The sequence below is a fragment of the Propithecus coquereli genome, unplaced genomic scaffold, assembly GCF_000956105.1.
Source record: "Propithecus coquereli isolate 6110/MARCELLA unplaced genomic scaffold, Pcoq_1.0 Scaffold11, whole genome shotgun sequence".
NCBI classification, from domain to species: domain Eukaryota; kingdom Metazoa; phylum Chordata; class Mammalia; order Primates; family Indriidae; genus Propithecus; species Propithecus coquereli.
In genome coordinates this window covers 6,807,310-6,833,678 of record NW_012134969.1, presented here as the reverse complement: position 1 = coordinate 6,833,678, position 26,369 = coordinate 6,807,310, and the positions used below count along the sequence as shown (strand labels likewise).

Sequence of the window (26,369 nt, the reverse complement as noted above, 5' to 3'; positions counted from 1 at the left end):
CTATAAAACTTGGCCAAGAAATGTAGGAAATTAAAAAGTTCTTATTAGAAAAGCATCAACAATCCCAATAGGAGGCTTGATTCAAATAGGCCTTCTGCAGCTGGAAGAGGGAAGGGGATGAAGTGAAGAACACCTTTCCATTCTGTGCAAACAGCTACTTTGCTCTTTTGCTGTCAATGTTGTTGGACTGGGATTATTCTTTCCACGGTGCAAAAAAAACTCTGGAGCTGGCCTTACATTTTTGTTAAAATTGTCTTCAGCTTGGCATAAAAGATCATTAGCTCTAAAGTAGTAGCTCCTGGAAGTCCCAGGCAGAAAGGAGGTTTCTCTCCTTTATGCCAAGGTCATGGACAACTCCAAAGGTGAGGGAAGAAATGGCAAATATGGAACATGGAAATATCCCTATCCTTTTCAGATGAGGAAATTAAAGCAAAAATAAACATCCAAAGATGACATTTTTACTTTAAAAAATACCAATTTCTCAAAAATATATGTTAGGAATTTATATAAGGATAAAGAACTAGAAAACATTTTTTCCTTTCATTGGAAAAAATTTATAGCAAAATTAAATGAACACAATGGAGATACTCTTGTACAAAGTTTTGTGTTCAGAAAATATTACCCATTAAAAATGACATCTTTAGTTAAAAGGTAGCTATGTTCAATTCTGCTTCGACAAGAAGCTTTTTAATTTGCTTAAGAGAATTAATTATTCATCTTAATAGCAATGCTCCTTTAGTTGGCTACTGTTTACACTGATGTCAAGAAAAAAATACACTGTACTGCTATTATTAAAAGAAGAATAATTTGTACCACCATTTGAATGGGTTACTCATTTTCATAAAGCTTACATGAACTGGGAATCAGAATCTTTTCCCAGTAAAACCTCGTGCTTCATCAAAACTAGAGCACAGAACTAGCATGAACAATTGGGGTTAATCTGCAAGAAAATATAACTTACAGAATTTGCCTTTGGGCTTTATTTAACAATAGTTTAATAGTTTAAATAGAAGTTTCTGTTTGACATCCTTAAGAGGCAGTGCTTAAAGCATTACAAACATAATGCTACCAATTAGGGTGGCTATGCCGACAGATTTTCCATTTCCATTTTTGTATTCAAGGATTTATTAGTTCGATTTTTTAAAAAAGGCTGTTCATGATTGATATAAAAGATCTGACCCCAATAAATTAGCTACAAACTGTTAAGTACAGTATATAAATGGGTAAAGTAAGACCATCCCAAAGCAAAGTTCTAGGACTTCAGAAAGATTTGGTTGAGATCATAGAGACTGAGTCTTAAAAGATTTCATACTGTTAACAGTTAATGGCATTATCTTGTCCCTCAGACTGCCTCCCCTAGAAATACTTATTATTAAAGTTAGAAAAATCAAAAGCTTTTCCTTAGCATATGTGATACCCCAGAGAGCTCTCTTTTTGACTTATAAAAAGAAACCCAAAACAAATAAAAAGCCCTGAGTGCTAACACAAGCAACTGGTAACAAAACAGACAAAACTCCACACCCTCTATTTTCACATAAATTTGTATTCACTGGCTGAAGGTTAGAGGGAAAAACCAACCGATCTCAAATTCAAGGATTCGACACACTTACTCTCGGATAGGTTAAGTATATTTGACGAGGAGGTCCAGGCTGTGGTAGAGATTCAGAGGATAGTCCTGACCAGAACTTAGAAGGTACTTGTGAGACACCACAAAGATCACGAGGACCCTCAAAATAATTATTTGAAGGAAAGACCATACTTCCTCAGAAGCCAAAGGCACACAAAACATCCTATTCTACATAACTAACATTAATTTTATGTTTCCACATGACCTTAAAGGACACACAGAGCAAGGTAAGTTTGTATAGTTTCTAAGATTAAAGTAATCTCTAATCTTAAGAAGTCCAAAACAAAGGAATAAAGGTGGACAGACAGACAAGAGTATTCTTCAACTTTTCTTCATTGCACAGGGAAATCCCCCTGAGGTAAGAGTAAGAAAATTCAGTAAGTTGTAAAATATCTCTAAATTTAATTATATTTTCCTTTAAAATCACATTTGAATATTGATATAGGTTTCATACAATTACAAATCATAAAGATTTTAAGAAGCAACCTCAGGTCTTGTATGATTCCTTAATCACCATTACAAACCCTTGTCAGACTGGGCTATATGGAATGGTTCTGCTCCTTAACTTATAGGGGAATTTTCTAAGGAATGAACATTTTAAAATTGTGATTTTGTTTAACAAATTACTAGCAAACCTCCTTTCTTCATTCTTTAACAAAGCACGCATATATAGTCAAAGCTTCAAACGACACTTTCCTTTGCCATTTCTTATAAACTGAATTTTTATTTTAGCATTTTTAATAGCATCATTTTGTTAGGTTATTATGAAGGCAAGACTATTTTTCTAGTAAACCATATTTTTTATCCCACAAGGCAGACTTTACAAAAATCAATTTACTTATAAAAAATTAAATTATAGGTTTAGAATCTACTTTCTAATAAAAGGAAATAGATTTTAGCAAACAATTATTAAAGACAAGGGTATTTAGAAAAGTTCAAACTGCTCAGTATGAAAATATATCTCACTGAAGTATACTTACTTATAAAAACATATTGCCTTTGCCATGTGAAAATCTGGTGTTTAGTTCTCTAGATTTCTTTATTAGGGCTTTTTTCTGAGCTTCATCAAACCGATTAACCTTGAGATCCTTATCACGGTCAAATGGTATTCTCTCTTGAGGCTTATTCTTATCTTCAGCAGCCTTACTCTTTAATTTTTTATGATGAATGTCCATAAGAGATTCTGATCTTTTTGATTCCTGGGGAGAGCAGAAGAGCAGAAATAAAACCTTAGCTTGTTTAGATTACTGACAGCACATGATTACGAAACAGAGTAATTAGATAGTAACGGTGCACATTATGGAGAGCTATTTACAAGCCTCAATATGTTTTTCTAAATCCAAGATAGCATCTATGAAGAAAATATGTATCAGAGGCAAATTCAATTCAATCAAAATGAAGATAGCTACTAACTACATGCCACGCAATAAAAAAAGAACAAGACGGCGAGGAAACAAATATTTAAATAACCATAATGAAAAGTGTATGGTTATTCAAATACTAAAAATTAGAGTACGAACCAAGAACAAGGGTGTGAAAACAAGAGCAATTATATTCTCACTTCATGCACATACTGGTCCTTGAAGCCTACATGGTGTAGGTAGGAAGGGAAGGCACTGCCAGGCTGAAGCAAAAACAAAGGCAAAACAGAAAAACAAGAGCACAGAAGTGGCAAAATCCAAGCTCTGTGCAGGACATGTTGACATGTTCCATAAGCTAAGAGAATTTTTGTTCCTCTCAGTTTTCTGTTCTCTGTTTCCCTTACCTCCCTTATTTTTTCTTTCTTGGGTAGGTTAGGTGTTCATATTTTTAGATATACCTAGTAAGACAAGGTCTGGTTTAGGGATTCATTATAGAGCTCTGAGTACTCATTTAGGTAAAAGACACAATGGCTCTGGATTGCAGGAGCAGGGAGGGGATGGAGGAGTAAACGACGCAGGCAGGACAGACTGGAAGCCTGCAAGCGGGGGCATATGTATCCCTGGGGGTTCCACAGAGTAAATTCCATGGGGTATGAAAGAATGGGCAATTTTAAGGTTACCTCAACTTCTTCATGTAGTCTTTCTGAAAATTATTTGGCCTATAATACATCTTGTGAAGTTGCCTCCCCTTTCATTTTAGCTCTTTCCCATTTACCAAAGGAGACCACAGAATATTGTCCAGGAGAGCAAAAGTCTTCAGGGCACCGAACAAAAAAGTCTGAAATACTGGTATGAATGAAACTTCCTTTAATCGGGAAACTGTAAACCTGGTGGGCGGGCTTTGTGTCCTTCTGTGTTTGAAAACACATTTCTCACAGGAGTGTAGTGTCCTTTAGAAATGGGTATTTTGGCTCTTGTTGGAATGTTATGAATTCAGATTTATTAAAGTATGAGCAAAGGAACAAAGGACAGTTTTTACTTAACAACCACAGCTCTTCCAGGTCCTGCCTACTTGTCAAAGAATACGCTTGAGAGCAAAGAAGTGAAGAAAGCTCAAATAATGAGCAAAATAACAAGGCACTAGTAAGAAATGCTGAAGGTGACAGCATGTTATTTCATCCAGAAGACAAACTCATGGTACCTACCCACCTATGTTAGAATTCAGAAGTGTCATATGAATGATCATTAACACATTTAGCTGAATGGAAAAAAGAGAAGTCAGACTTTGCGACAGAAAGTCTAACTTGGCTGATTTGACAAGAAAAGACTTTGTCAATTAGGTTATGTGGTAGACAAGTGATGTGAATTAAATGAGCTCAATCTGGGGCTGTAAGGTTTTAGCAGAATGTACAAAAGATACTATATCAGTAAATATGTATTTAAATTAGCACTATTTCCCTCTTCCTACCCTTGCTCAGTATACCGAGTTAAACAAAGTACCTCTTAGTCATTTCATAAATCTTAATAAAATCTTAAAGAAACAAACTGATTTGCAAAATCAAGTGCTTTCCAATTCTGTATTTTCAATAAATTGAAGGAGATAAGAAAATCATCAAATATTGCTAGAGGAGACTATAGAATATAGTCTATAAAAATAGGCTATCAATACATAGAGCATGGATAAATAGTTAACAACTCAAGTTCCAACTTCAGAAAAATTTGGGTTGCAATGATGGTCCTGCTGCTTTTAACACTGGTAACCCTGGGCAAATAATCTGTCTCATTTCCTCATCTGTAAAATGGTACTAGTCATGGTAATAATTTCCAATTATTTGAATGAGGGAAGAGTTAAATGATCTAATGAATACAAAGGATTTAGTACAGTGTTGGCTATATAAGAAACACTCAATAAATCCTAAGTATTAGATTTATTGAGCATTTACTATATTGTAATCATCACACTCTCTGTAAATTAAATGTTGTTATTCCCATTATACAGATTTGGAAGGAATGAGAAAACATATTAATAGGACCAAAAAAAAAAAAAAAATCAAAGGAGGTCCTAATGAGTTGACAGTTTAGAGGTCATTGGTAATAATTTTTGTTAGTAGATCAATTTGATGTTTAAGAAAATAATTCAAATTGTTCAAAGATGGGAGCATATATTCAGGGCAACTTGAATCTATGCTCTTGGGAAAAAAAACAAAAAAATTTTTCAAAAAATTGAATGACATCAGTATAATGAAATGTGTTCTATTACCATTTACTTCTTTATGTAAACTTGGTTTCTTATATAAGAAACTTGGTTTCTTTCTATAACTCTGGTTTATAACCAGAGTTATAAAATTAAACAAACAAAAGAATACATTGATGCTGAAACCTGTCCTATTTAGGCAATAAGATCCAGTGACCAGGAACTGACTAGAAAAAAAGTCTTTCATTAAGAGGTTTAAATTAAATTTATATTCTACTTTTCATGCTTAATAATTATTTAATTAAATTATAAATTAAAAATTTACAGCATACTTTCATTATTTTGATCAACTAAAATTACAACTTAATCCTGAAAGAAAAAAAGTTAACATTTAAGGACACAGACACAAGAGATTAAAACTTTTCAATTTCAATTTATGTGCATATTTTAGCTACAGTAAAATATGATTTATCCATATAATCATAAAAGACTTTCAAGCATAAAAGCCAATTCCATTAGGGTAAGATTCTGTATTAGAAGAGAAATGAAATTATGAATTCAAGGAGAAGAAAGGATAAAATTTCCAACTGTTAAGGAAGTGCTTCTTGATATATATTTTTAAATGGATTATAGTAGATATCGAATTGCTATGGCATTTAAGATTCCATATGGAACATTTAATAGAGTAATATAATATGCCATAAATTACATCTTTGGTAACTACTGAAACTTATGATGAAAATTTTTAGATGCCAAGTAAAAAATACATAGTTCTAGGGAATATCAAGCAAAAATACTTGAAGACTACTGATCTCCACCCTTGACTGGAGAAAAAGAAATACAGATTTTTCAGCCCCATTATGGATTTAGTGAATCAAAACTACTAACTGTGGGTCTCAGAATCCTGTTCATTTTTTCACCCAAGTTCTGATATAGGTGACCGATTAGATGTGGAGCCCACCGTGTAGATCATCCTTTCTAGCAGTTTGGTATTAATAGAAGACAGGATGCCAACACAAAGGGGAAGAGGACTAGGGTGAATTCTAACATGGGAAACCATATGTGTAATATAAATATAATGATATATATGTATAAATATAAAAAAGCTATACTATAAAAACTTCATCTTTTAGCACCATTTCTCCACATTTTTCCTCCCTCTCCCCTGCATCCACATCTTTCTCTGCTAATGAAATAAGACCTTAATGAGGTAATAATGATGAAGGCTGACAAGCTAATAGGAGTTGGAAGGGGAGCTGGGAAAACAGAGAACCAAGTCTGGAGCAGATGCCTGGAGATGTGAGAAAGAGTGGAGATGTGGAGGCTCTACTACTTTACCTAAAGCTACTACTGAGGAAAACGGTTTATGATGATGAGCAAAATTGTATAAAAGGTAACAAAACAAACAAAAATGGAGAAATAAAGATGGCAGTTTGCAATTTACTGATTCTTCATATTAGTAAACTAAACATCAATAGAGACAGGAATACATTAAACCACTGGACAATTACAATCAATTCAAACAATCCAAGTGCTCAAATTTATGATGATAAAAGAAATAAGTGTTTATATCAGTTGTTTCAGGTGTACTACTGTTGGTCTGATTTAGCACAGTTTGCACATTGTGACACACAGGACCAAAGTAGTGCTAAACTATCAAAAAATAATAAAAACACCTAGAGGCAGTCAATTTACTGAAAAACATAAACTGAAAGCCACTCCACCTAAAGATCAATTTGCTAAGTGACCAATTTGCTGATTTACCACACTTAAATCACTGAACAAAAATGTTTGAGTTTTCCAACAGTTTATACAATTTAGAGCAATTTATTTTGAATGAGATGGTTTTTTAACAGCTTTTGAAAACTCACGGTAAGTTTCTAGTTGATTGGTTTTTGTATTTTTTTTTTTTTTTTTTTTGAGATGGGGTCTCTGTTGCCCAGGCTAGAGTATAGTGGCACAATCACAGCTCACTGCAGCCTCCAACTCCCAGGCTCAAGTGATCTTCCTGGCGCAGTAGCTGGTACTATAGGCACATGCCCCCACCCCTGGCTAATTTAAAAAAACATTTTTTTCTGTAGAGCTGGGAGTCTTGCTATGTTGCCCAGGCTGGTCTTGAACACCTGGCCTCAAGTGATCCTTCTACCTCAGCCTCCCAAAGTGCTAGGATGACAAGCACGGGCCACCACACCTGGCCTTATTTTATCTTTATTGTATTATTTTAAAGAATGTTCAATTTATCAAAAGTTAAGGGTTATGAAGAGGTTTAATCTTGAGACCATATTAATATCTTGAAAAGTAAATTTCATAGTAAGCAACCAAAATTTCAGTGTAAGATTAGAACTCTAATATTTTGGATGTAGTTTAAAGTAAATTGCAGACATCATTATGTGTCCTCCTAATCAGGATGTATTTCATTAACTAGAGTTCAATACTTGTTTATAATTTTTTTCTTTTAAGATAAATTCACATACAATGAAATATACAAATATTGAGTGTACATTCACTGAGTTTTATAATTCAAGCCCCAGTCAAGATCTGTAACATCTCGATCACTCCAGAAAACTCTGTATGCCATTTCCTAGTCAAACCCACATCCCTACTCCAACAACCACCATTCTGACTTTTTCCCCCCACCATAGATTCATTTTGTTTGTTGCAGAGCTCCATATAAACAGAATAATAAGTACCTACTTGCTTGTGTAAGACTTCTTTCACTTGGCATAATGACACTGGGATTCATCCATGTTGTTGTATTTATTTGTAAGCTGTTTCTTTTTAGTGATGAGTAGTGTTTTATTTTATACCACAGTTTGGTTTATTTTCTCTTATGGATAAACACCTGGGCTGTTTACAGTATCTAGCTATTATAAATAAAGCATCTATGAATATTCTTACATAAATCTTTTTGAGGCTATAATAAATAAAGTATGTTAAAGCATTATTTCAAGGTAAAAGGCTTACCTTATTAATTTTCAGCCATTCTTTTTTATATATAATTCATTATGGATATAAATTTTGCCTCTAAGTATTAATACCACTTCATATGGCATCCCACACATTTTGATATGTTGTATTTTTATCATTGAGGTCTAGGTATTTTCTAACTTCCATTATCATTTCTTCTTTGATGCTAAGTTAAATTTTGAGTTTTTCTGTTTCCAGTTGTATGAGGTTTTTAGGTTTTTTTGTATTTTAAATTCCTTGTGGTCAGAGAATATAATTTGAATGATAATGGTTCATTCAATTTTCTTGATTCTTGACTTTTGAGCTGGTCAGTTTTCATAAATGTTCCATCTGGGTTGAGTTTTCAGGTCAGTTTCCAAAAATGTTTCATGTATGCTTTACTGTTTGTGGTATTGGTCAACATATGGCCAATAAATCAAGCTAACTATATTTTAATATTTATGGAAATTTTCATTAACTAATGCATTGGGAACAGAAAGCAATTTTCCTGAACACCTTTCAGGGACCAATGGGTTCAGTAATTTACATTTATTCTTTCAGCTGGAACATTTACCAGTTTTTCTTTCTTTTTTTTTTTTTAAGAGTAAGAGAGAATATAACAAAAAATGATATGCCAAATGAATACTGATACGTTTAGTTTATTAACTTAGTTAAAATATGTTTAAAAAACATTTTTCTCCCATATTTAAATATTTACATCAAACATTCCAAATCTGTTTATAATTTGAAAACATTACATGAAGGATTTTACGTAAATATATATATATATATATCTATATATATATATATATATATATATATATACATGGAACAGAGTGGAGTGTTTTTCAGGACAGATGTATAAAGAAAAGTCTGAGGTAAAGAGGCAGACACATAAAAAAAAAAGAAATAAGAAAGAGAAAAAATGAGAACTAAAAAATAGAAAAAACAAAAGGCTACATATTTTATTTTCTTACTTACATTATATGAGGATATCTGCTCAGCTAATCTCTTATCTCTTCCTGACAATATATGTTCTTCATCCTTCTTATTGAATGACTTCCTTGCTTCTTGTGTTTCCTGAGAAATGAACACACATAATACATTACTGAATCATATAATTAAGATAAAATAAAAAAGAAATACTACTATTTTTACTTAGATTAAGTAACAAGAGACTAAACTAAGCCAGGCTTGTTGAATCCCTTCCAGTCAGAAATATTAATGTACTTGATAAAGGATCAGTTAGTGTTCTAGTCCATGATTTTCCTGAAAACAAGAAAAAGAAAAAAGAAAACCTTATCCAATCAACCAACTGGAAGAAATCACCTATTTATTTAACTCAGGATGAGCTTGATTAATAAGGATGAAGTGTAGGAGTGAAAATAAGTAAAAAGAAGTTCCACATTATTTGTTATCAAAAATAGTAAAATCACTTTTGAGAGGGGAAAAACAAGAAAAAAAAAAGAAATAAAAGGTGTACATTTTGAAAAAATAAATAAATAAAACTGTCTTTATTCCCAGATCATCTGACTGCCTATGTAGAAAACTCTGAAGGATCTACCAAGAAACTCCTGGAATAGACAAGTATACTAAGCTGCAAGATACAAGGTAAATATACAAAATATACCAGCAATAAACAACTGGAATTTGAAGCAAAACAAAAGTATCATTTACAATAGTACACAGACAAAAATGAAGTGCTTAGGTAAACTTCTAACAAATTTTAATTAGAAAAACATTAGATGTCTTTATCGTAGAATGTTTTGTGCTCTTTTGGGTAGATGCCTAATAGTGCTATTGCTGGATAGAATGGTATTTCTATTTTTAGCTCTCTGAGGTATCTCCAAATTCTTTTCCACAGAGGTTGCACTAATTTGCAGTCCCACCAGCAGTGTAAAAGTGTTCCTGTCATTTCACATCCTCGCCAACATTTGTTGTTTTGTGTTTTTTTGATAGAGGCCAATCTCACCGGGGTTAGGTGATACCTCATTGTGGTTTTGATTTGCATTTCTCTAATGATTAGAGATGTTGAGTATTTTTTCATATGTTTGCTGGCCATTATTCTGTCTTCTTTTGAAAAGTTTCTGTTAAAGATATCTGCACCCGAATGTTTATGGCAGCACAATTCACTATTGCAAGAATGTGGAAACAACCCAAGTGCCCGTCAATCCATGAGTGGATTATCGAAATTTGGTATATGTTTACAATGGAATATTACTCAGTCATAAGAAACGACAGTGATCTAGCACCTCTTATACTTTCCTGGATTAAACTTAAGCCCATTATCCAAAGTGGGGCACCACAAGAGCAGAAGAACAGGATCCATTTGTACTCACCATCAAATTGGAATTAACTAATCAACACATAAATGCACATATAAGAATAACATCTATTGGATGTTGGGCAGGGGGGAGGGGGGAGGAGGGAGGAGGGGACGGGTATTTGTATACACAAGGAGTGCAATGCGCACCACCTGAAGGATGGACATATTTGAAACAAGGACTTGGGGGGGGGGGACCAAGGGCAACATACGTAACCTAAACATCCGTACCCCCATAATATGCTGAAATAAAAGAAAAAGAAAAAAAAAAAAAAGAAAGAAAAAACATTAGAGTGACATTCTAGAGAATATACTCCCATCAGGAATGAGGAAGGCCCACGTAAAAACTACTGGTCTCAAAGCATATTTTTATACTGTTGTTACTTGCTTAGGAAAACTAAGGAGGTCTTCGTACAATGTTTACCTTAATAATAGACTAAAACAACATTGTATTTAATAAAGCATGTTAAAAACATAGGAGTAGCTCATTTCTTATTTTTCTATAAAAATTTCCCCAGAAAACAGATGCTTTTAATTGTAAATATTAAGAGAAAAATGATGTTATGGTAAAATGGAGATAAAAATCTAACCATTCAATATTAACAGGTAGTAGATCTTGTCAGACTGGGAGGTGAGGACGTAACATCTCATTCAATTAATTTAGGCAAAGCACTTTCATTTCTTACTAAAGAGAAATCTTACTTCTTTTAGGCCGTGTTGAATGACTGAATGTGAGAACATCAGAGGTATCAGAGATGTATGTTGGGAAATCAAATATAAAAAGATAAAGTGAGTTAAGAGAAGGAAATCTGGCTAAGATCTGTTACAAAAATTATTCAAGAACTTTACACAGAATCAAAGACACTGGAAAAGGAACAGCTCTGTGATACTACGTAGTTTGTGACATAAGTATAAATCTGTGGTACTATACGCTGTAACACAGTATTACATAAAATTTAAGAGGTATTAATAATCCCTTTATGAGCCCACTATAAACACTGAACAAAACATTTCAGCATGGAAAAAAATGACCAGGTCTAAAGAACACAGTCACAGGAATTAAAATCACTTAAGTTCTAACTATACTGACTGATTTCCATTTGGTCCATTTTTCTATGATATTTTCCTCTGATGACGACTCCCTACAATCTGGCTGTAGGCTACACATCTATTCATCCACAATGAGGAACAGAAGGATAAAACAGAAAACAAATAAATGTAGGCACAAATAAAAAGTCTGTGTAAGCCAGGGAATTAGCTGTCTTTGTGGAGATAATATTCAAGGTTAAATTATAAAAACTCTAATATATTAAAAAAAAAAACAGCTAAGAAAGAATAGACAGGCATTCCAACATTAGCCTTTCAAGGTTTGTGGCTCACTTATATTCCACATCCTTTCTTACCTCTTCTGCCTCCACATGTGTTGGTTTTCCTCACCTTTCTATAATGACTCTAAGATTTCCTTTAATCTTAGAACAAAAGAGAACTTACGGTGTTGCCAAATACACAGGTAGGATGTTAAAATGTGGAGATTTCAACATGCCATCCACATTTTAACACTTTATTTCAAAATCAATTCTCCACTAAAATGAAAACTCCTTAAGGAGCTCTTTCATCTTTCTATCACCTGCAGCCAAACATAATGCCTGGCAGAACAGGTATTCAAATTATAGTTACAGGATTTACAGTTACAGGTTATTAAGTATGAAATGTCTGATTTCCTTTACTACTAAGTTTGATAATTGATATTTCTGCCACTTCATATTGACATTTCTTGCTTTATTTTTATTGTGAAGGTACATCCTCCAGTCTGTCAAATGCATGGTTTGGCTTGTGATTATCTTTCAAATTTTTTTAGAGCAATTTTTGTGAAACCATGGATAAGTCAAAAATTCATGTTATTTTCAAATATGAGTTCAGTTGTGGAATCAATGCAGTGAAGACAGCTCGAAATATCAATGAAGTATTTGGGAAGGATGTGGCTAATGAATGCACAGATGGTTTTGAGAAATTCCATTTTGGTGATTTTAATCTTGAAAATGAGCCAAGTGGGCAACCTGAAACCAAGGTGGATAATGATGAGCTGAAAGGTGTAATGGAAGCGAATCTATCTCAACCTAAATGTGAATTAGCAGCAAGGTTTGATGTTACTATTCCAACAACATTGGATCATTTGAAACAAATTGGCAACATAAAGAAGAAGGATGGATGGGTACTGCATGAATTAAATGAGCGTCAGAGGAGAAATCGTCTAGAAGCTTGCCTTTCTTTGGTGTCACCACATAAAGGCAAACCACTTCTACACTGTATTGTTATGTGTGATGAAAAATTGATTCTTTTTGACAATCACAAGCACTCAGCACGATGGTTGGGAAGTGCTGAAACGTAGTCCCAAACCGAATATTCATCAAAAAAAGCTAACGGTATCTGTTTGGTGATCTAGCACTGGTATTATTCACTATAGCTTCATGAAACCTGGTCGATCGATTACAACAGGTGTCTACTGCAACCAATTAGATGAAATAATGAGCATGCTTGTGATTTAAGCAGCCGAGATTGGTCAATAGAGACAGGTCAATCCTTTTGGAAGACAACGCTTCACCATATGTCATACAAACAACGCTGCACAAACTATAGCAGCTGGACTTGGAAACTCTCTGTCATCCACCGTATTCACGAGACCTTGCACAACTGACTACCACTTCTTCCAGGCTTTGGAACACTTCTTTGCAAGGGAAAAAATTCAGTTCTCAACAAGCTGTGGAAAGTGCCTTTCAGATTTCATCGCCACTCTCTCCAGACTTTTTCACTGCTGGCATAAACAAGCTACCATTAAGATGGCAAAACTGTGTCCATAGTTCAGGCGCATACTTTGATTAATTGTACTGCTTCTTGTTTGAGATATAATAAACTAAACTTCTGATTCAAAATCGGCCATTTTGTATTTAATGACCTAATAGAAATCCTAATAATTCTAGGTACTGAAGAACAAGATAAACAGTTAGTGGGACGAATTAAGTGTGGAAATATTTAGGTCAGAACTGATGAATTTATAACCATAGGATGACAATTAGTAAAGATAGGATATCTTATGGAAATTAAAACCTTTATATGGAGTAAATTTAAGGAGTAGTGCTGGGGATATTGCTTCAATTCCTAACATACAATGAAATATTTCATAATAAATAAAGAACCAAGAAGAGCAAATCAAAATAATAAAATATACATATTTTTGGTAATTTATTTCATGTATTAATGAAGGGACTTCTTGCCTATCTTGATAGTAACATGAAGCTTAATGCACCTCAGATATGGTCACTTTGAGAGAGATTCTCTAGGTATCATTTAATTTGCTAAGTTAACCTGCAGCTTTGGTTTTTTTCAAGCTATTTTAAAACAGCAGACCCCAACCTTTTTACCAGGGACTGGTTTCATGGAATACAATTTTTCCATGGATGGAGGGAGGGGATTGGGGGGTATTTTCGGGATGATTCAAGTGCATTACATTTATTGTGTAGTCAAACCTCTCTGTTAATGATAATCTATATTTGCAGCTGCTCCCCAGCACTAGCATCACCTCCTCAGCTCCACCTCAGATCATCAGGCATTAGATGCTCATATGCAGCGTGCAACCTAGATCCTTTACATGCGCAGTTTATAGTAGGGTTCGTGCTCCTGTGAGAATCTAATGCTGCTGCTGATCTGACAGGAGTGGAGCTTATGTGGTGATGCGAGTGATGGGGAGCGGCTGTAAATACAGATGAAGCTTTGCTTGTTTGCCAACACAACACTCACCTCCTGCTGTGCAGCCCAGTTCCTAACAGGCTATGGACCGATACTGGTTGGTGGCCCACGGGCTTAGGGACTGAAGTTTTAAAAGATACACTTCCATGAAGATAGTATGATGTAAAAAGACCAAGGAATTTGTAGTTAGAAAGGTCTAGAATGGAATTCTTTGTCATCACTTACTAGCTCTGTGACCCTAGAAAAGTTGACCTCCTAGACGTTAGTTCCTCTCTCTATAAAGTAAGGTCAATAAGCCTATGTCTGAGGGTTTTCTTGAAGTTTAAATGAGAAAGTTTACTGGGAAATAGTAACTCAATAGCAAGCAATTAGTGTTACTTTCCTTCCTCATAACTCTCCTTCAGGAAGAATCTGTATTTTCCCTTTGGAATCTTAATTTTGAAAAATAGTACCCATAAATAATTTTGCCTTATATCTAAATCAAGCCAACGTGGACAGAAATATAAGAACAAACAGACAAAAACCTCTCACCTTAGCTTTCCTTTCCCTGTCAGCTGGAGTGTCTGTCCAGACTGATCGATCTCCAGATTTGTCATCAGCTCTTCTCTTAAAAGTTCTTGGCCCAAGACCAAAGTCTTTCATTTCCGGAGGAAGCTCTGTCATCCACGACTCTCTTATAATTGGTTTAGATGAATCCTTTAAGAGAAATAAAAAGTTTTAAATAAATATAGCATGGAAAGTACATATACAATATTGTACAACTGTATGCTGTTTCTCAATTGAGGTTTTAAAGTTACTTAACAGACTCTAATAGAAAAAATTGGTATTTTATTCACATATATTTGTAGTATACATTCCAAATACTTTCATCCAATTTGTTATTCTTTTGACTTTATGTTATCTTTTGCCACACAGAATATTTTTAGTGCACAAATTTGCCAATCTTTTCCTTTATAGTTTCTGGGTTATCAGGCTCCTAAATTTTCTTTATATATCTGTTATGTATGAAAAGTATGTATCAAAAGATATATATATTTAATGTTTATTTCTAAAATTTAGATTTCTAATTTAGTCTATTTCTTAGAGTAAAATGTCTTTAAAACTTACATCATCTCCTTTAGTCAGTTTTTCTTTCATTCTTTGGGCCCTTTTTTCAAACTCTGTTGTTACACTGTAGTTAACTGGTCCTTTTGCAGGCATTGGTCCAACAATGTTCTCATCTTCACTGCTATCTGTTTCCTTTTAAAATAAGACATTACCTTTAAACCAAGAGCAGAGCTATAGGTTATAGAAAATAATCCTAAATTACTTGAATTTAACTAGAACTTATCACTCATTGAAAATAAAACAAAAACACAAACAATGTATTGCTGGCTCATCAATGAACAATGAGGACCTTTTCTTTGACTTCCTCGGGTGCACAATATAGAGTTGTTAAGTCCATGGCATGTGGACTGTCCCACCTCTCTTATGTCCATAGTAGACTTCACTGTCTTCCTGATGGACACAGATGTGGCCTCAGAGTTCTTCTCAACACAGTATTCTAGGTATTTATTACCGATTGGTCAGAGATGATACAGTTAAAACTATTTTCATTGCTGGTACATAAAAAGCTCTTTGGAATAAGAGGTACATAGAAGGGCATTCTTGGGAACTGTATCAGCCTTCATGATTCAGTAGAGTCCACTGAGATAGAAATGCTATGCAATAACTCACAGAACAGATTCAAATGAGTTAATTCAGTACCAAAAGTACCTTCCTTACACCAAAGATAAAAGAGTATTGTAATAATGGAATTCAATTTATTCTTATAAAATCACTTTGTTAAACCATCCCCATGTACGATTCTGTGTTAGGTGCTACATGTGCTATATGCATTAGGTACTAAGGTTTAAAGGTAGTCCTTGTCCTCCGGAGAAGATTTATTAAGATGCATAACAATACCACATTTGTCCTCCTGTTCTGACAGGCAGCTTCTTCCTCTTGTTTTTCCAAACAAGCAGGATCAGGAGTTCATCTGTATTGCTTTCATTTTCCCCACTAACCACCCAATGGTATCTGCGGTTTCTTCTTTGAACCCTTATAGCAATGCTGTCTGAACAATAATTAGACAATTATATATTGGCTTGTGGCTTAGTCTAAATCACACACACACATACACACAGTACTTACGGACTTTGGCATACAACACTTTATTTGATCCTTGTAATAAAACCCTGAAATGGCCTTATTCCTGTGAGGTTTTTTTTTTTTTTTTTTTTGAGGAAACCTAGGCTTAGAGAAGTATATTTAGAAAAAATAAACAACTACTCTGATTTTATAAAATTAGTATTTAAGAATCAAATATTCCAAAATCAAGGCCAGTATTTTTGCTATTTATATGACGGCAGCCCTTCTATTATTTTGTTTATTTCAACTGTTAGGGATTTAACTTTAAGTGTTTATAGTTTATCTCTACAATAGTAGGCTCTTTAATGTCACAGACATTATCTTAAACGTATTTATAACCCCCCGCAAACATAAATATTTGGTGACACAAAACGAACAGTTACAAAAGATACAATGAACACTTAAGACTGTAAGAGACACGGCGCCAATAGAGTGATAGTGTTTAAGATGATGGAATAAGCTAATGCTATTTTTATTTCCATCTAATAAGAGGTGGTTTTACGAAGGTAGAATTTCAACAAGTCTTAGAAGGACTTATGATGTTCATAGACATAAACTAAGCAGGGGGTATGGAGAAGCACACAGAAAATTAGGCCAAACACACTAAACTGAAAAGCAGAAACAGAATCATAAGCCCAAATCCAATCTAGGTATTAAATCATCTTGGTGTCCTAGATGAGTTATTTCTTTCAGTTTTTTTTAAAAGTGCATTATTTTATCCAGAATTACAATAGAAATTATGTACCCTAATGGTTTACAGTTTGGGCTGCAGAGTTAGAGAGACCTAACTTAAGATCTCACTTGCCACCGTAATAGCCCTGTGACCTCAGGCATATTATTTAACCTTTCTAAACCTTGGTTTTCTTGTCTTTTAGACAAGATAACAGCTCCTACCAATAACTAATCTTTTGTCAAGAGAACCCTGCATTTTGTTCATCCTCTCTGGAGCCATACTATTCTCAGGAAACTGGGACTTCCTCTATTGCCTGGGGGAAAAATGACAATAATTCTAAACTAATCACTCTGGTCTCATTCTTCTTGCTCACCTGACTGGTTTAGGCATGGGCACACGATACAATTTTTGTCAAACAAACATGAGGGGAGGTCTACAGGAAACCTTCCAGAAAGGTATTCCTCCCTCTAAAAAGAGGTACAGGAAAAGAACCATTCCCCTCTGTGTCTGAACGCTGCTCACTGCCTGTGAATCTTAGAACGTTGGCAGGCTTCTTGGTGTGATGAAGGCAGTTAGCCTAAGAGGAATTAACATACTGTGGATGACAGAGTAGAAAGACAGAGAAAACTGGAGTCCTTGATGATGTCATCAGGTGGTTGAACTAACCAACCCTGGAATGATCTTACCTCTAGACCTCTTATTATGTATGAAACCACATTTTCCTTATTTTGAGAATACAGACTTTATACCACCAAGGAAATTACATAAACAACCCATTTGCTAACGTACTAGGTTAAGACAAAGTTCTATTTTGAGTTGGATTTTCTGTTATTTGCACATGAAAGCATTCAGTTGATACTCCACCTCCCTCCATTGCTGTCTGGATTAAATTAAGTTTATGCTGGTGCTGTGCTTTGCAGTGTCTGGCTTGTGGTAACAAATGTTAACCATTGGTATTACTGTGTATGTCTTCATTTGGGGGTATATGCTGCAAATGAGACACTAAGAGACATCCCTTTGTGAGAAATGAAAATCGGAAAACTGAAAAAGAAATGTCTTCTGAAAAAGGTTTAGTTAAAGAGAAATTATAAAGCAAACAAACAGAGCCAACAGTACCTCAAACAGGTACACTATGGTGTAATCCCTGTCCCAACCTTTACTCTCACTTTTGCTCAGAGAAGTTAGAGAATGCAGAATGTGTACCACCTAGGAAATAATATAGGCTTCCCATTTGCTAAATAGGTTAGGACAAATTCCAAGTGTGAATAAAGCTGAATTATGCTACTTTTTTGAAAAAGCTTTCTCAACATTTTGAAAAATTTTAAACCTACAGAAAAGTGCTGAGTACAATAAATACTTGTATATCCTCGCTCAGATTTATCAATTGCTAACATATTACCACATTTATCTTTTTTCTTTTTGGAGATAAGGCCTTGCTCTGTTGCCCTGGGTAGAGTATAGTGGCATCATCGTAGCTCACTGCAACCTCAAACTCCTGGGCTCAGGCAATCCCATTGCCTCAGCCTCCCAAGTAGCTGGGATTACAGGTGTGCACCACCACACCCGGCTAATTTTTTCTATTTTTTGTAGAGACACAGTCTTGTTCTTGCTCATACTCCTGAGCTCAAGTGATCCTCCTGCCTTGGCCTCCCTGACTGCTAGGAATACAGGAATGAGCCACCACACCCGGCCTTTTGTGTTTTGTTTTTTTTTTAAGAAACAGGTCTTGCTCTGTCACTCAGGCTAGAGTGCAGTGGTGCAATCATGGCTCATTATAACCTCTAACTTCTGGGCTCAAGCAATTCTCCTGCCTCAGCCTCTTGAGCAGCTGGGACTATAGGCACATACTATCACATCCAACTAATTAAAAAAAATTTTTTTTGTAGAGACAGCGTCTCTCCATGTAACCCAGGTTGGTCTTGAGCTGTTGGTCTCAAGCAATCCTCCCACCTCAGCCTTTTAAAGTGCTGGGATTACAGGTGTGAGCCACTGTACCTGGCCCATCCTTTTGTTTTCTACCTCCTCACTCCCTCTATGAGACAGATAGTTTCTTTTTTTCTGAACCGTTTGAAAGTAGGTTACAGATAGCATGACGAGGCTCCAGACTGAAGCAAATTTCCTTGCCACTTTCCTAGGAACAGTGGGTTACATTTCTCTGGTCCTCTCGTCCTCTTTTTATAGAGCAGAACTTTGAGGCTGTGGGTTTTATGCAGGGGGCTCAATTCAATCTCCTCTGGCTGAGTTAGCCAGAAGCCTAGGCTCCTGTCCCCAGACCCAAATCCTCTAGGGTTTATGACTGGGTTCTCTAAAACTACTGTGGTCCCTGCTGTGTAAACTTGTGCTCTGGCTTTGAATGTTTGCAATGTTACCATACCTGTGGATTTCCTTATCTTCCTTTTGAGCTTAGGTCTGGTCTAACTTGGTTGCTGTCTTTCCCCCAGCACTCCTTTGTGTTTCTGGCAGGGAGAACCTAGCCTGACATGTCAGCTCGGTCTTCCATATGGCTGGAAGTCCCTCCTCCGGTAATTTATCCCTGTATTTAATACCCTTTTTAGAAAGGGTTCCTCATACTTAGCCTATGGCATTCACAGGATGCAACAAGAATAATGATGATAATCGTATTACAAAAGCTATTATAAGTTAAATACACACTATTCTGATTTAATCCTTACAACAACTTACGAGGTAAGTGTAATAACCTGCACGTTACTGATAATGAAACTAAGCTCACCTAGAACCCAAAGCTTGGAGTGGCTCTTGCCTATCTCCTCACCTTCTCTCTCATCATTCTCCTTGCTTTCTCTATTCTAACCACACTGAACTTCTTTAACCCTTTCTACATTCCCTCTTGCCCTTAAATAAGCTATTTGTGCTCTCTGGAACAATGTTTCCTGCCCACTTTGCTGAGCTATCTCCAACTCATCAATCTTTAGTTTAGACATTTTTTTCAGAAAAAAAAGTCCTTTCTCATTTCTTCAGATTAGTTTAGATTCCCCTGCCATGGTTCCATGTATACTTTGTCTTGCCTTTTGAATCATTCACGTTAGAAATGACTTAACGTATGTATTCCCCACTACCTTGTAAGTGCGATGAGGGCAGAGACTGTGTCATGACTTATTCATTTATTGAACAAATATTTATGGATGTCCACTATGTAGCAGGCACTGGTGATAAGACAAAAACCTCTGTTTTTATGGACCCACATTCTAGTGGAGAGAGGCCAACAATAAACAAAAAGAAGCAGTAAAATTAACGGTATCTTCAGTAGTTGTAATAATATGGAAAACTTAAAGGAGGGAAAGGGATAGGAGTAAAGGGTTAGCAAATTTAAATGCGGAGGCCAGAGATGACCACATTGAGAAGATGATAGCTCAGCAAAAAACTGAAGCTTTTGGAGGTCAGGAATGTAGATATTATATCCAGGGAAAGACCATTTGGGATAGACTTGGATGGCAGGATAAATGCTCAGGGGTAGGAGCTGGCCTGGGATATTTGAGGAGGAACAGTAAGGAGCCCAGTGTGGTCATATCAAAGCAAAAGATAATACAGAGTGCTAACAGGGGCCAGACTGTATAGGGTCCTGAAAGGACTCTGGCTTTTACTCAGAAAAAGGAGGTGCAGTTCGATGGCTTTGAGCGTTAGTGACACGATCTGACCTCATTTCATCTGGACCCGTCTAGCAGTTGTTGAGAAGAGGTAGCAGAGGGGTAAGAGCTAAACGAAGCATGAAGACCAGTAAGAGAGGTGAAATATGATGGTCACTTGGACCAGGGTGGGAGCAGAAGTGGTTGGATTCTGGACGTCTTCTGAAGGTAGGAATGACAGAATTTGTCGACAGATTCATTTCTGTGACTATATGCCTGACACATCACAGGTATTCATGATCTCAACCACTGTATTATACTTCCTTTCAGTGACAACCTCAGTGTAAGCATTGAATTCTTAGTGGAGATGAACAGGAGTCTCTTGATTATATGAATTGATACATAGAAAGGTATTGCAGTATACTAGACTGAACAAGTGATTTAAAGTCCTAAGAACTGGGTCTGAGACCTGGATTTGATAAGGAAAATCTGTGTAATCTTGGGTAAGTTACCCAATTTCTTTCGTCTTTAGCATCTGTAAGATGCAGACACTATCTATTTCACAAGGCTATGGGGAAAATGAATTACAAATTATAAAGCACTCTACAAATACCAACTATTGTTAAGGAGAAAAATAGCTTTCATACTTCAAAATCATTGGATCTATCTTTTCATAAATTCACTTATGCACCACTGCATTTGTTATATACAGCTACCAGAGCTCGGCAGAAGAGATTTAATTTCAAAGTAAATTTTTTAATTAAAAAGCTTGTGCGTTTTCTCTCCTCCAGGCAAAATCATAGCAATTCCTTAAACTCTTTCAACACGTTCTATTTCTCTAACACTTTAAAGCCACGCTTCAAAGATAAGAAGCATGAACAAATAACACCCTGTCAACCTTATTATTTTTCTAACAGGATCTCGGGTTTATGAACAGCTTTTGATTTCATCTACTTATGTTCCAATCTTAAATCAATCTGAATATAACTGAGTCTTATGGTTGAGTCAAATGATTGTAGTTACTACATATATAAAGCTTAGAGTTTGTTTGCATCTTATTCTTTAAATAAAAACTTTCCAAACCTTAGAGTTGAAATGTGATACCTGTTGTCCTGGATTGTCTCTGCCCTTGTCACTTTTCTGTGCAGATTTAATGAAACCAGGTGGCAATGCAGGGCCTATTATAGGCCTGAAAAAGAAAATGTTAACTTTATCATTCTCTCTGACTTTAAAAAGCAGTTTTCAGAATAAAAGTTAACAAATATAATGCCAGATAGTAACAAATACTAAAAATAAGAATTTATCTAACACATTTTTTTACTACTATTACCCAGTATTTTTCTACTAAGAGTCTTTTAAAAACCTAATTTTTACATTTTAACTTTCTACTTGTTAGTCAATAATTAGATACTAAGCCAATAATTCTCCATCTTTGTGACACTAGCATATGCCCACTTCCTAAAAAGAACTATATTAAATAAATATGATCATGTTTACAAAATAGTCCTTTTGATGTAAAAGTAAAAACCTGTGAAGTTCTTTTTCTAGTTTGTGTCCTGGCTTCCCTTCAGTTTTGATATTCACTGTCCACTGAAAAATACCTTGGGGGTATTATAATTACAGTCAGAATTACTAAAGCAGAAATTAAGGTCTTCTAAGGACATATATAGCATGTGCATACAATGTCAGCAATCTATGGTACATGTGCCATGGAAGCGTAAAAATCGGTATTTTGTCCTCACCAATAATCTCATGACGTGGAAGTGGAGAAGAATGCAGCTAGTTCATTGAGACCCACGGAAAGAGCAAAAGATGCTGTTCTAACCACATTTCAACCAGTGCAACCTTCTGTTTCCATAAAACCACTCTGGTTGGTGTAAGTTACTCCACCTTCTAGTTGAACAAAATAAAATAATGCCCAAGGTTAACACAACTAGTAAGTGGCCAAGCTGGAGTTTGAACCCTGGTGTACTTGATGCCAAAGTTCATTTTCTTTTGAGCTACCCTATTGCCACATTATGAGGCAACTGTCATCAATTCCAAAAAGAGAATTGCCTCAATACTGGGTCTTAAAGATAGCCTTACTTTATGTAGAGAAAAAATAAAAAGATATTTTCCACTCTCTTTCATACTTTTAAGTTTCTTCATACTTGCTTTTGCACCAGTGTTTTTTCCATAGCTGTCACTGTGCCAGTGTTACCAACCCAGATGGCACTGAAGTCCTAAGCTGAATTTTCCAGGTTGCACTGTGTTCTATTAGAGCTTCACAGACAGGCCTCCTGGCAGGGAAGAACAGTACTGACAGTCAGAAAGTCTGGGTTCTGATCCTGACCATTTAATAACCTCTTGTCCTGTTTCATAAAACCTTTTTGAACAGAATAATTTTTCATCTGAAAGATGGGGAAGTTTGGCATTGTTAGATCAAAGTAGTTATGATTTATAAGCTATAAGGAAGTACAGCATAGGTTTTTTCTGAATACACTTTTTAGCAGATGTACAAATGCAATTATAGCTCAATTATCTTGCCTCAAGGTATCTGAGGAGATAAAGTTATTGGTATATAACATCTTAAAATATAGTAAAGGAATATAACCATAGCATGTTATGGTTGTATAAAAGGTTTCTGACTCCAATATATGATACCAGCTATTTATTTTGCACATATATTTTATTATCGCCAAGACACAGAAAGAAAGAAATTACTAGGCATTTAAGTAATGTGTTTTCTTTTTTCTTTTTTTTTTTTGAGACAGAGTTTCACTGTGTTGCCCAGCTAGAGTGCTGTGGCGTCATCCTAGCTCACAGCAACCTCAAACTCCTGGGCTCAAGTGATCCTTCTGCCTCAGCCTCCCGAGTAGCTGGGACTACAGGCATGCGCCACCATGCCCAGCTAATTTTTTCTATATATTTTTAGTTGTCCAATTAATTTCTTTCTCATTTTAGTAGAGACGGGGTCTCGCTCTTGCTCAGGCTGGTTTCGAACTCCTGAGCTCAAACAATCCGCCCGCCTCGGCCTCCCAGAGAGCTAGGATTACAGGCGTGAGCCACCGCGCCCAGCCTGTAGTAATGTGTTTTCTTAAAAGGAATGTTACATCCCAGGGGTCAGCAAGCTCTCTATAAAGGACCAGATAGTAAATTTTAAGCTTTGAGGGCCACGTTTGGGCCTCTGTGGCACATTTGTCTTTGCTTTTTTAGCTACTCTTTAAAAATGTAAAAATCATTCTTAGCTTGGGGACTATATAAAAACAGGCAGTAGATTGCCTATCTCTGTTATATCTAAAAGGACCAAAGTTATATGGAAATTGGGAGCTGCCAAATGTGATTATAAACGCTTAATATAAAATAAACAACAATCTTTTCTGCTTGTTCTTGTATATTGTATTAATACTATGAATTATAAACAATTTAGTGTGCAATTTCATATTCAGCATTTAAAAATTTTACAATTCTGGGAAGAAGATAGGAATCAATATTTACTATATAGTTAATCTATACCAGGCACCATAAGTTACACACACATGCACACACATGTATGTCTATGTATAATACAAAATCTTAATCATCACAATTCTTAAGGTATGTGTTGTTAGCCTATTTACAGGTAACGACTTTGAGATTCAGAGAAGTTAGTCAAATTGTCTAATTTGGCCAATAGGGATTTGTTTCTTCTATCAATAAATAGTTAAGAAAACAACCGAATTAGAAGTCAGAATATCAGGATTCTAGCCCCAGGTCTACCACCTACTATGTGTGCAACCTTGCTTTTCAAAAATTGGTGGAATGTTCCACCCAGCCTACCACAAAACACTTCTGTGAGTATCAAATAAGAGATGTGGAAATTTTTTATAAACTATAGAAGTATCATAAACAAGTAAATTATTTTTATTATAAGGAAACAACTATTTTTCCCTATAAATGACCCATTTCAAATGTTATTATAAACATATAAGTTAAAAAAACAATTTCAGACAACTCTTTAATGAATTAACATACACTATTTGAAATATTTAGAAAAGACTGGCCTGAAATAGTACACATTATCACCTTGGAGGAGAATCATCCTGCTTTTTAAATCCAGGAGGAAGGGCTGGTCCAAAAAACCCATCATCATCATCGTCATCTTGATTTCTCCTCTGCTTTCTGAAAACACAGTAGTATAATTTTATCTGTGCGTATATGTTAAATTTTTTTCACAAAGAGAAATTTTAACTTTTAAAGGAAGCATTAATTTTAACCAGTTGTGTAGACACTGAAACATTAATCTTACCAAATAAGAAAAAAATGGACACCACAACAGTTCTTAACTTATCTTTTCTTGGAACTTACTTTTGGCTTAAAATTGTTAGAGATTAGTTACTTCTCCATAGCAGTAATATAGCTTTATGATTTATTTAGGCTCTTTAGTCACTTCAATAATACCTTAAGGAAAAATCTTTTATATAAGAATTTTATTGAAATTCTAGATATCACCACAGCTATACACTACTAGAATACATCTTTTTGTAAAAAGTATAGCTCATGATAAAATGCCATACGAAATGATTTCTTCCTGTGCTGTATAAATGCAAGCATGATATCCCCTCATTAGCTATATGTTCCAGCCAGCCTGTACTAAGTTTGAAGCTTGGTTTATTATTTGATTTAATTAAGTGACTGACCTTACAGTTGGACCAGTGTCATCTTCTTCGGATTCTTGATCTCCTTCTTCATACAAAGAACTACTGTCCTCATCGCTGTCTGATGAGTCTGAACTACTACTTTTATAATTAGGGGGCAGAGCTGGTCCTGCAACTAAAGAAGATATGTTGTGTATGTCATAACTAGCCACAACTGTTTCAACGAACCCTCCTATCTGATATTTTTTACTTTCTTTTTGAAATTCACAACACTGCCTATCATTTATTATGGACTTTAATCTCACTTGCTCCTGTTTTACGTACAGTGGTTTTTGTCTTTTCAGCTCCAGGAAGGCAGAAATCATATCTTATACAATCTCTTTTATGAGATTCACAAAAGCTTTGTTAATACTCAAATTATAACAATAGCATATAATTTCCCTGATAATGTACAATTTTTGCATTTGTTGGTGCACCTGTCAAAACAGCTTCATGTGTTTTTTTCTTATAGACAGCATGTGGTAGACAATATTTATGCCACAAAGCTAACCAAACAACAAATTTGCCACTCTATAATGTATCAAAAATCAAAATGATCTATTCTTATTTCTAAGAACAACCACCTAAAAAAATATATTTACTGGCATCAATGTATATTTCTCAGTTTTCAAGATGATTTTTCCTTGAGATCAAGCAGAAACAAAATTAGAATCACTCTAAGTTTTCCTGCTTGCTGGTAGAGATACAGAGAATAAGGCTGCACTGAGATGGGGATGCTGGGGAGAGGATAAGGGTCTTTTGGGCCCTCATCCAAGCGACTTGTTCTCACTTTATGTCTCAGCAGAATTACAAATTCTTGCACGATGTCACTGCATGGTGTCACATAGACACCACCGTCCATGTTGATCCTGGGTAATGAGGCTAAATGGCTACTGCCATAGTTCCCAAGCTTGGATGTTTATCAGACTCAATGAAATATTTTTCTAAAAAAAGATTCCAGGGCCTTCTCCTCAGAGATTCTGATTCAATAAGCCTGGAGGAGGGCCTAGAAATATGATTTTTCCAAAGAGCATCCCAGGTATGGCATTCATTCAATATTAATAGTAACAAAAGCTTACGTATAATAAAGAAA

At 35.3% G+C, this 26,369-nt stretch overlaps 1 protein-coding gene across 2 annotated transcripts in view; it reads right to left on the bottom strand.

Moving 5' to 3' along the window:
* Positions 1-1,346: 1,346 nt before the first annotated feature.
* Positions 1,347-26,369, bottom strand: part of GPALPP1 (GPALPP motifs containing 1) — a 28,037-nt gene continuing 3,014 nt past the window's right edge. Inside the window, exons 2-9 of one of the 2 annotated variants that reach the window (XM_012648539.1) lie at positions 25,280-25,412; positions 24,666-24,761; positions 21,726-21,810; positions 15,303-15,434; positions 14,727-14,891; positions 9,110-9,208; positions 2,608-2,826; positions 1,347-1,980 (exon numbers count right to left, since the gene is read on the bottom strand). In XM_012648539.1, coding sequence (XP_012503993.1) covers positions 2,608-2,826; positions 9,110-9,208; positions 14,727-14,891; positions 15,303-15,434; positions 21,726-21,810; positions 24,666-24,761; positions 25,280-25,412 — 929 coding nt within the window. In that variant the 3' untranslated portion in view covers positions 1,347-1,980. Of the gene's footprint in view, positions 1,981-2,324; positions 2,827-9,109; positions 9,209-14,726; positions 14,892-15,302; positions 15,435-21,725; positions 21,811-24,665; positions 24,762-25,279; positions 25,413-26,369 lie in introns of those variants that run through there. The other variant, XM_012648545.1, reaches the window with a different exon arrangement.